Source organism: Ceratosolen solmsi, unplaced genomic scaffold, assembly GCF_000503995.2.
Source record: "Ceratosolen solmsi marchali unplaced genomic scaffold, CerSol_1.0 scaffold48, whole genome shotgun sequence".
NCBI classification, from domain to species: domain Eukaryota; kingdom Metazoa; phylum Arthropoda; class Insecta; order Hymenoptera; family Agaonidae; genus Ceratosolen; species Ceratosolen solmsi.
This window is the reverse complement of record NW_011948440.1, coordinates 1029302-1040759: the sequence shown is the minus strand read 5'-3', so window position 1 is coordinate 1040759 and position 11458 is coordinate 1029302. Positions and strand designations below refer to the sequence as shown.

The 11458-nt window shown below is 31.4% G+C and overlaps 1 protein-coding gene across 1 annotated transcript; it reads right to left on the bottom strand.

The window, feature by feature from the left end:
* Nucleotides 1-3856: 3856 nt before the first annotated feature.
* On the bottom strand, nt 3857-10600 carry Task6 (TWIK-related acid-sensitive K[+] channel 6). The gene is made up of 5 exons (XM_011503799.1): nt 10280-10600; nt 8870-9025; nt 8199-8374; nt 5812-6141; nt 3857-5506 (listed from the first exon to the last, which is right to left on the bottom strand). Exons 1-5 carry the CDS (start codon nt 10404-10406, stop codon nt 5084-5086), a joined length of 1212 nt encoding a protein of 403 aa, XP_011502101.1. The 5' UTR covers nt 10407-10600; the 3' UTR covers nt 3857-5083.
* Between the last annotated feature and the right edge of the window lie 858 nt (nt 10601-11458).

Sequence of the window (11458 nt, the reverse complement as noted above, 5' to 3'; positions counted from 1 at the left end):
GTTTTCAAAAATAAATGTAGCGTATGTTGAGAAGCAAATGTAAAATACTTTTACATAATAAAGAATAAATAAAATTGCATAGTCTCATAGTATTGTTGTATCTACAACAATTTTCCTCAATATCTTTTAACAATTTATTTTATCGAGAGCAATTGTGTTAATAATGTGTTTTTTTGTTTATCTGACTATTATTGAAATAATTGCTTTTTTTGTTGTTGTTGTTGTAATTTAGTATTACTCGAGACTAAGTTAATGCAGATGTATGAACAATTAAGCGACAATATTTCTTTTAAGAATTGTATGAAATATTTAAATAAGATAGTCGACATTATATTCAATATTCGATATTCGAATAATATACCTTGTATAATTAAAGTAAATTCTAATGACAAATAAAGTTAATATCCAGTTATAAGTCATTCTTTCATCGAGAAGAAACGGTGGCGAAATTCATGGGATTATAAACGATTTATCTTGCATCACTTTCTCGGTAATATTGGCTCTCGATTATTGATTTCATAATTTCATAATCTCATATTTCAATACATCTTTAATTTCTTTCATTCTCCATCGTTTTATAAAACTCAGACAGATCTTTAAATTAATTTTATATTATATCAATGTAAAATATTTGCTTTATTTAAACACAATTTATATTTATTAATTTATATATTTTTTTTAATAAATTTTTTTTTTTTTTTTTTTTTTTTTTTTTTGATAAAATCTTATCATTCATGAATATGATATACAGATCTCGTGTATGTGGGAAGGATATATTTGTTCTTCGACATTATAATGGAAATAATATTATCTACACATACACGCGGTCATAAAAATTCTTCTCAAATAGTTGAATGGAGTAATTTTTTTGCAATAAATTAAAAAAATGAGTGGCAATAAAACCCATATGAGCGAATTAGATAGAGAGAACTAGGATAACATAAAAAAGTTTAGCGAATGTGTATCGGCGTATTTTTGGAAAGCTCGAGTGTATGTGTTTTTTGTTTAGCCACATAAGAAGTATGTAATTACACTTTTTCTTTATTCTTTTCATTCATTTTCAATCCTTATAACCTTTGGCACGAAAGAAGCTGCATTTCTGTATATTATATTTATATATCACATCAATGATGATTTCGTAAAATCATATAAATGATTTTATTCTTTCGCTGAATCCTTTTAATATATAATCTCTATGTATTATTTAATATATTACAGTGGAAGTTTCGTTTCTTTTTTTGTTGCATAGAATAATAATTCGTGAATTTGAAATGTAGACACATCTTATAAAGTTGATTTTTTTTTTGTTCTTTATCATATTTGTGCTTTGTATTGGCATGATTTATATAATTTTCGATCGGGCGACTTATACGTACATTTATTTTGCGTAAAGGTTTCTCGATTGATGGCAACTTGATTAATGAATATATTACGAAGGATCAAAAAACTAATTTTGTCATATTTTGTTATAGATTATTTTTTTATTTACTATTTATTTATAGTTGCATATTTGAAAATTTTCATCAGCTTATATGTTTTAAAGCAATTTTATATGAGCATAAGAAGAGAAGGAATGCAAAATTTTGATATTTTCTAATTACATTGTCTTACGATTCATCCATTTTTTTTCTTTTAAACTTTATCCTATTTGAATACAATAATGATTGGAATAATCTTTTTTCTAATATTTGTATTTTTAAATTGATATTTAATAAAATGTGAAATTGATTCATGTGAGCTAATGCTGAAAACGGTTGTGCAAATTTGCCTCACACTAAATAAGACTTTATTCACATTACATGAATTATAAGATTAAAAATAGCACATAGATATTAAATAATATAGATTATGTGTTTATTTTTTCGTGTATTTGTTATATAATTAAATTGTACAATTCAAATTCAAATTGGTTCATTGAGAATTTTCGAAAATTCAAAATCACATTTACGTTTGACACAGAATAAATCGAATATTGATGTAAAAAATATCAAGTTAAATGCACATCTAAAAAAAAACATTTAATTTTTATTTTAATTAAAACGATCATATTACTTCCATTTATTATATGAATTTAATCAATTTTCATATATTTTCATCCTGCAGCAATTGATTTAACACTATATTGTATTAACTATGATCTTTCCACCTTTTAATTATTTCATATTATTTATATTTTTGAAAGTTACTTTCACCATGTAACTTTTCGAATGTCATGTCTATCATACTTTGATCTCGGTTGTTTTATTTTTTTCTTATTTCATCATTAAATATAAGAAGTGAAAAATCGGAGAATATGTTTGGGAAATATTATATCGTGTCATCGTCGTCGCAACACCAGCGACCCATATAAGAAAGTCATTTTTTTCTTTTTACATTTATCTTTCGCGTGGAAGAATATGGGAACGTCTTGTTACCGAATTTAACTTCATTTCAATCAATAATTTTAATGATTATTTACTAACCGTAATTACTATTAATGTAATATTTATCTATAGTTCATATGTACAAATTGTAAAATTTCTTATTAATGTAAAAGTTTTTTTATAACATCATTCAAATATGATGCAGTATGATGTAGATATAATTAATTAACTTATTTTATTTTGAATCTACGGTTTCTTTATTCGCCTAAATCTTCATACATTCTTTCTTTCTTTTCATCTTCGTTCCCGCGCTTTATCTATCTTTCTTATTTAGTATCTCGTACAGCGATTCATATTTTATTTTGTTACATTCTTTTGTTGAACGGAAATTGTACTTTAACTGTTTTGTACGCAATTTTTGTTTATTTCAAGATATAATTCAGTTAGACTTTCAACAAAATAATTGCTGCAGAGACTTTCAGCAATTTTAGAAACACGTCTCTCAAATTTTTTACAAAGAAATAATTACTTTACATTAAGAATATAATTGTGCATTTAATTACTTATCTACGTAGAATAAAATATATAAGTTGATATTTCTTAATTCATTTTTTAATATTTATAAGTTTTAAAAAAATTTTGTAATAATTAAGTAATAATTACGTAATAATTTTATAATGATTAAAATATTTGAATACCAGATTTAATCAAAGGATTTGATGTAGAATCGCTGAAAACACCTCTTAGAATTAAAAATATCGAAATTTTACATGCGTAAGTATATATAAATAAAAACTCATTCAGGCTAAGAAATTTTCATTCCCATTACCTCGATTACTTCATTGAAAATATTGAACTTTTACTGTTTAATAAGTGAATACAATATTCTTTATTTTTACATTTACATCATACGACTTTATAAAATTTTATTCTAGATATATATATATATATATTTTTTTTTTAAATAATAATGATGAAATTGTCAATGTTGATTAACGATTTTTAAAAAAATTTTTAATTTTAATTCTCCTTAGTTTTTTCATCTTATAAATAAATTTGTTAAAACGAGGTGATTTTTCAGTCTCTGGCATTTAATTACGTACACGTACGTACAAGTACAACATACATATTCGTCACATTTTTATTATTGTTTTTTTTCTTTTCTTTTTTTTTTAATTACTTATATCATTCATACATCATACTTTCTACGGTACATTATAAGATAAGTTTGAGCTTTGCTGCGGCTCTCTTCGATTATTCTCTCGAATATCGCTACTAAGTTATCTTTATTATAAGTTTTCATTTATATATTAAATATTAATAATTCATTTTATTCACATGAAAAAGGAAGAGCTTAAATTATGCTAAATCCTTTTTACTTGTGGAACATCTTTAGGGGAAAAGGCGATTTTCACATAATTAAATTATCTTAATTTTTTTATTATTTTTCACTTTCTCTTCTCATTCTCTCTCTCTCTCTCTCTCTGTCTCTATCATTCTTTCAATTTCTTTCTGTCTTCTTGTTTAATATATTAATTTTTAATGTTTAGTGTTTATATAAGCTCGCCCGATTCATGGCCGACATAATCGATTGATCGATGATATTTTTTCATTATTGAAAGGAGAAAATTTTTTAAATAAAAATCTAGTATCTCTCTACCATATATGTACGTATTAGTTACGAACTTGGGTGAGGCACCACAGGGGAGACTATAATAACTGTACAGAAAGTCGCTCCGATCGTCATACATTATTCTGTTCGCTTACATCGCCGCGATTGGCAATATTATTTAGGAGCCGACCAGAATTTTCTTTTATTTATTGCGCACACCCTAAGACTTTTCATCATCTAAATATAACTTTATCGTCGTTAGTCTTCATCTCAACTCGTTATATATCCCGCGCACTATATACTTTTGTCGCGTTGGCATTACTTCATTACCTATCTACTCTGTAAGTTAACTAATTATCTGCTGATTTGGAAATAATCAATTCACGTTTCATTTCTTTTGTCTTGAGGAAAAAGAAAGAGAGGTCTAAATTTCACCATTTTCGAATGACTTTATTTATTCATTACTAAATAATCTTTAGTAGTGTAATGGCGAAACGATAAATACAGTTCTCGATGATATTCGTATTGGTGTGTCAGAATTCCGAATTAAAAATTGATTTTATTCTGAAATATTGAGTATGCACGGAAGAAGTGCTAGATCGGCCTTCTCTATAATATTAATAAATAAATAAAGATCCTTAAACTCTTATTGGTCTAATGTTACAGTATTGGGCCCGGCACTGGTTCATAACATCAGGCTAACGATCACATTTGTCGGGTCCACGTGGAACGTAGATCCTGGTTTATTTATATGGTCAAATATGATTGGTCGGAAAGGTAGTAGCGGAGCCCAACCTTATACAGCGTTTGGCTACTGTAGACACTACTGCCAGTCTTACTCCACGCCATCACGGAAAACGAAAAATACCATAAATAGGAAAGAACTAGAAACGTCTCTCTTTCTCTCTCCCTCCACGCCTGCCTACTTCACTCCCAAGCCCCTTTATCGTTAAGACGCATCTCAGATATCCCACTCGAATCCTCGGAAAGCGCTCGAACGACGCAAGCATCAGCCGTGCTGGAGAACGTGGAGTCGCCGCTAGAGGGAGTCTCGTCGTCGCGCATCAATCGTTCGACCAAGCGTAGCCTTAAAATCGCTTTTGGCCGATCAAATGCTGGCCCTGTGCTGGTAGATTAACGGCAGATGCGTCAGCGGGGCCAATGAGGACGGCCTCATCGCATATCTGTGCTGCGACAGTTCATCGAGCTTCGGCTGCTCTCGCCGGTACTGCTGATGCTCTCGCTGGTACTGGTACTCCTCGTACTCGGGCGTGTCGTCGTCGTCGTCGTCGAGGGAGCTGCTCGGGGGCAGCGGTTGCATCAGCAGTAGGTGGGCGATCCTACTGGGAGAGCGGCGCACCGTGAAACGCGGTCTCCGTCGCTTTTTATAGAAGCCGCTGCAGCGGCAGCTGCAGACCGACGCGTCATCGTCCAGCGATATTGTGTCGCCCTGGGTGCCGAGCTGGCCCGAGAGGATCGAGCCGTTGGCCGTTATCACGTCACCCTCTAGTCGCACAGCCCCCTGTGCTGCCTGCAATGAGAAATATTCATCAATATTCAATCATTTCATCATTATTATTTATTCCGAATAATCGTTTGCCATTAGCGATTATTAATTGTTAATTATTGTTATTACGTTAAATAGTGAGGCGCTCGTCATTTTTTAAAAAAAAAAAAAAAAAAAAAAAAAAAAATAGAAACAATAAACTCTTCTCTTTTTATCGTTAATTCGGCTTTGCTATGTATGCGCGAAGATAATGGAAAAGCCGTTTTTCTACTGGTTTTTCTACTGGTTTTTCGACTGGTTTTTGCAATCTAATTGAAGTAAATAATTACTTGAAGGGCTTCTGCTTCATCTCGTCTCTCATCTTCCGTATTCATGGTGACGAATCTAAGTACCAGCAGGTTGAGGGAGGCGGCTACGATCGCCAGGCCGAATAGAATGAAGATCAGGGCGAACATGATATACTCTGGCTTACTGACGAGGGCATTGTCCTTCTGCAGGGCGACCATGTCGCCGAAGCCAATAGTCGTCAGGGTAATGAAGCAGTAGTAGACTGAGTCAAAGTAGGACCAGCCCTCGTAGCGAGAGAAAGCCGCGGCGCCCCCAGCGATCGTTAGAATCGATAAAGTCGTCACCACGCAGATTAGGTTGATTTCCGAAGCCTGCGGGAAGACGTTATTGTAATATATTGCCGGGTAATGCCTTCGATGATATTACATTTATATTGATTAAGTGACATTTACGCGCATATTACCAATTCTCTTGATTTAAAGAAACAATAATTGGTATTCCATATATTATTAGCTTTTAAAGAAACTGTGCTAAAACAATCATAAATCGGTCTAATAGAAAATTACTTTGCAAATACACTTATTCGCTATTTCTGTTCTGTGTAAATTAAATTATCTGTTATACATCTCTAATTTAGAGAAATAAAAAACAATTAAGGAAATAAATAAATAAATAATAAATCTATATGAATATCAATAACAATTGTCTGATAAAAATTTTCTAATAAATCGATAAGTAAATGAATATTTTTTATAATTTGACTGAAATCTTTCGCTTCTAAACAAAAGTTAAAATTTTTGCTACTCTTAATTATAAATATTACATGGAAAATTATCTGAAAAAAAAAAGAAATAAATTTATAAGTGATTATTAAATATCACATACGAAATTTAAAAAATTAGACTATAAAAATGTTTATACAAAATAATTTCATTCCATACCAAATTATAAAATTATTTAGTAGAGGGAGAGAGAGAGAGTGAGAACAAAAGATTAAAGTATTTCAATAATTTTACTTGTTGAAAATTTTCGCAACCACTTTAAATAGTTTATATTGTAAAATAGCTATATGCATGCACATGTAGTAATTGCTTTCAGTTATTGCAAAGGTTATAATAATATATTACATAAATAATTCTTAACAATGGTATTTTAATCAATAGATATATATTTAAGTTTTATTGATTTAATATAAAAGTTTCGTGATTTACTCAAAAGCTGAGAAATGCTTATAATGTCATTCATTTTTCACATTTTTTAATGTTAGGTTGTATGACAATGATAGAGAAGCATCCTCGGAGTAATATAGTTATAAACAGGGATTTGATACTTATTGAACTCATTATTTATAAAATTATATCAAAAATATAAAAAGAATGTTAAATATTGGAAAAACATAAAGTATTTTTTCTCGTAAACATATGACGGGTTGTACATTTTAATCCGATTGATTTTAATTTTACAAAGTTTCTATCAAAATCAGAAATTCATATTTGCCAAGTTCTATTGATTTGATTTCAAGCTACGCTATTGTGAAACATTACACGTAAAATTTGAAATTCAATTTTTGAAATATCAACAAGAATTTTCTGCTGAAAATTAGAGATATTTGTAACAAGGCCAGATAAAAAAGATAAGGGTTTCGTATCGCTTCCTTACTTACTTACTTAGATATTTATATTTCATTAGAGCTTGATTATTAATACTTATAGTCTAAAACTACAAGTATTCTATCTTTACATTCAAAATCAAAAACAAAAAACAAAAAAAAAAAACCAAAAATAAAAAAAACGAAATGGCATTTTGCACTTGAAGCTTTAAATTTAACTATACATGTGCAACATTCGCATTTTAATATTGCCATAATACTTTTACTAAATGCTTTTTACGAGAATACGTATATTTAATTTCCATTCAATAGAGAATCGCCACAGAAAGTATTTATTTCGCATAAAATGTCATAAAACGTTAAGCTATTTCACTCGAAACATAATCAGCTTTTGTGCAAATATTTTCCCAAATCCTTTTCTCATACAAAACATCGCTTTCCAAACTGATGGCGGGATTCAGCTTTCACCCGGCAACCAAAATAGACCTCTGAAAAGTAAAAAATAAAAAAATAAGAAAAGAGTAAATAATTGAAATGCAACTTAAAATCACCGATGACGGCACTTCTACAGTGTACGGTAAAACATATCCTTTCTTTCCTTTCTCTAATTCTCTCTCTCTCTCTCTCTCTCTCTCTCTCTCTCTCTGTTTGACAATTCGAATATTTAATGGCACAGTATTAATTCTCGAGATTTTTAAAACTGAAAAATCGTCGGGCCTCAAAATGCAAGCGATCCCGCCTCCGTATTAAAGCGAAGGGGAAAAAGTTTCCGGCATAAGATGACCCGCCGCTTTCTAGTATGGAAAAGTTCTCTTTTACCTGAATATCCTTGCAGTTGAGAAGCTGCTTAACGTTTCGTATAACGACCGAGGAGAACTTGTTCAGCCGCTCGCCGATGCTCTGGAACATTACAAGGCCCAGTGGGATGCCAATGATCGCGTAGAACATGGTGAAGAGTTTGCCGCTTATCGTGTTGGGCGTCGAGTGCCCGTAACCTGTGTACATACAAATTCAAAAGGACAACGTTTTTTAGTATTGGCAAAGGAGTTGGTTTGATAGACGCGGGCGTCCCGAGGATTTTGGGGGTGGGTGGGTCGGGGTGGGATGTTGATTTACCGACGCGGGAATTTACTCATTACTTACCAACATCCGATATTTTAACTTGGCTTTAACATAAACGCTCGACCAGTTGTTTATTTTATTGTTTTACTTTACGGTGCTGATCGATTTACCAAAGCAGATTTCTTTACGGGAGTGCGGGAGTAAACGCGAGCCGCTCTATCGAATAAACTACGTCGCCTTCGATTACAGCTGCGTCCAGCTTTAATGATTTTTTGCGTTTACATTGGTCGCGCACCTTTTATTATTGATGATGGGATTGCGGGGGCCGTAAGTCTATCCGCGTTATGCATTCGACAAATACATTTGAGAATTCTTAATTTTGCTCGATTAATTATCTATTGCGATTGTCAATGTGAAATGGTATGTACCAATGGTTGTGAGTACAGTGGTAGCGTAGTAAAATGCTCCGATGAATTTCCACTGCTGGCCGGCTTTATGAGGCTCCGTTTTCAGCGCCACAGTCTCCATGATTTTGAAGTCTTCCACGCTTATATTATATTTGCGTATAACCATTCTTTCAATGGCTGAAAAGAAGGAAATGAAAATATTTCATGTTTGTGAATATTTATATCTGTTGGACGTCCTCGTTAATGGTTATGTGATTTAGCTAATCGTTTATCAAAGGCCGAGCGCCTCGATTATCGATCGAATAAATCAGTTACAACGGAGTAAAATTTTTATAGAATTGAAAACTTAACTATTTACGTACTCAAATATAATGTGATCCGATTCTTTTTATTACCGTATGTCATTTATAATCGCTTAAAGCAAATAATTTAACAATCAGCAAATAGAAATAACTTCTGTTTTTTTTTTCATTTTATAGCGTATAACGTCGTAATATAAGGGAAATTCTTTATTTTTCCCTTCTTAACTTCGAGCACAAATATTTTCAATTATATACCATAAAATAAGTTAAATAATAAATTTTTTTTTTGTTTTTTTTTTTTTTTTGATTTGTTAAGATATAACGTTTGATATATAATTTTCTCAGCCAATTTTAAAATTAAATTTAGCCTTGACTTTTATTTCACTTCTATTTTTCTCATTTATACTTTAATAACTTTAATTTTGACTTTTTCTTCCGTTGATTTTTGTTTGAAAAACGAACGAAATTTTAGCACATTAATAGGCGAACTTTTAATTCGTCATTTAATTATTCTCGCATAAACAATTTGATGATTTGACATTTTTGTATTAAATTTATATACTCGTTTAAAAAAAAGAGTGTTAAATTTACGATAAGCAATTGTGAATGTAATTTTTCAAATATAAATAATGACTTCATCTTCTTATCCTTTTACTTAATTGTATTATTCTTAATATCTTTGATTTCATAATTTTCTAGTGATTACTTCTCGAATCTGATTATACCTCGAAGTGAATTAAAGACTATATCCACATATTATCGTCAATTTATATTTCGAATAATAACTAAACGTTCGTATCAAAGATTTTTGTTGAAAAATTATAATCTAGATAGTGAATTTTGAAGAGCGAGAAAGCAATTTTGGCCGAAAAAGTCCCTATTTTCTTTGATTAAGTGATTTTTGTTACGACTCGTGTAGATTCATTTGGCTTTAATTAGAAACTCTTGCATCACAATTGCTTCGATTAATTACGAGAAAATAGTGTTCCTAAACTGGAATAAATTAGAAAATATTATATCGAGCCCGGAGTAGGCTTAAGGTGCAGCACGAATTAAGCAAATGAAAAGACCATTTGATGATTATTGTCGAGAATGACTTTGCTTATTGCTAAGCGCCGAGTGGCTTTACCGTCCAGAGCTTCTTTGCGTCGGTTCTCCGTCTCGGACTCGAGAATGTCGAAGAATGCTGCGCCAATGAGGAGATAGGTAAACGTGCAGACGATCAACGATAAAGTCCGGACGTTTTGCTTCTTCATTCTCTAGTGAGCCACATGCTCACTAGCTGGGCCTCGGCCCCAACTACGTGCATCGTTTAGTGGTACAGAAGTGGACGGGGTGTTGGGCCCACGGCCGTCGCCCCGGCGCCCCTCAATGGAACAGGTCACCAACGAGCCATCAAACGATGCTGCTTCAATGGCCTCTTGATTCGGTCGACCTTCCGGCAGTTGAGTGCTTCATCTGCGTCTAAACATCCAAGCGCCCACTCCTTACTACATCGGCTTCATGAAATCCACTTAATTTGCTTTCACTTTATTAGATGTGCATGGATATTTCGTAGGGGGAGACTGCATGCTGGATACTACTTATGTAAGCTTCGCAACATTCTTTCTCGCAGTTTTTCTTCCCACAAGCTCTTGCTGTATTAAGGGATAAAGAAAATTGCTAAATTACTGCCTACTAAATGTATTAATGTATTAATGATGAAATTGCAATTTAAAGTCTTTGATATTTGACGAATTATTACCCTCGATTCTGATATAATGATTTTCAGTCGATTATTAAGATTATCAGATCTATACTACCGCAATATATACATTTACCGATTATCAATGACTGTTGATATCAAGAGATAGCATTTTCCAATTCATTTTTTAGTCTTTTATAAAGATAGACACGTGGGATAAAATAGTGACAATATTTCTTTTTATGTTTTATTGTAAATATTAAGTATATTTCATGGAAATAATAATAATAAATTTTTCATGCACTACTATCTGTATCACTAAAATAATATTATCAATGTGAGACCCTTAAGAAACACCTTATCAAAGGTAATTTAAATTTATTTAGCTCTACTATATATCCAATGATAATTATAAGAATTTTAAGAACAAAAATTGCAATGTACAAAACTCAATAGACCATAATTACCTATTAATAATTATTGGATGGCCTATGGGTATTATAAAATATAATAATAGCCAGCTATTGCAAAAGTGTATCACATGTACTATCAGTCATACGCATAACAAAAACCCATTAACCCCCTGTTTGTATGGCGCATCTATATCCAGAATAAATAATAACC

Coding starts and splice junctions, on each gene's coding strand:
- Task6 (XM_011503799.1), bottom strand. CDS start 10,406: ATGAAGAAGCAAAACGTCCGGACTTTATCGTTGATCGTCTGCACGTTT. Junction 9,026..10,279: donor ACGCAAAGAAGCTCTGGACG/GTAAAGCCACTC, acceptor CCTTCTTTTCAG/CCATTGAAAGAATGGTTATA. Junction 8,375..8,869: donor CACTGTACTCACAACCATTG/GTACATACCATT, acceptor GTATGTACACAG/GTTACGGGCACTCGACGCCC.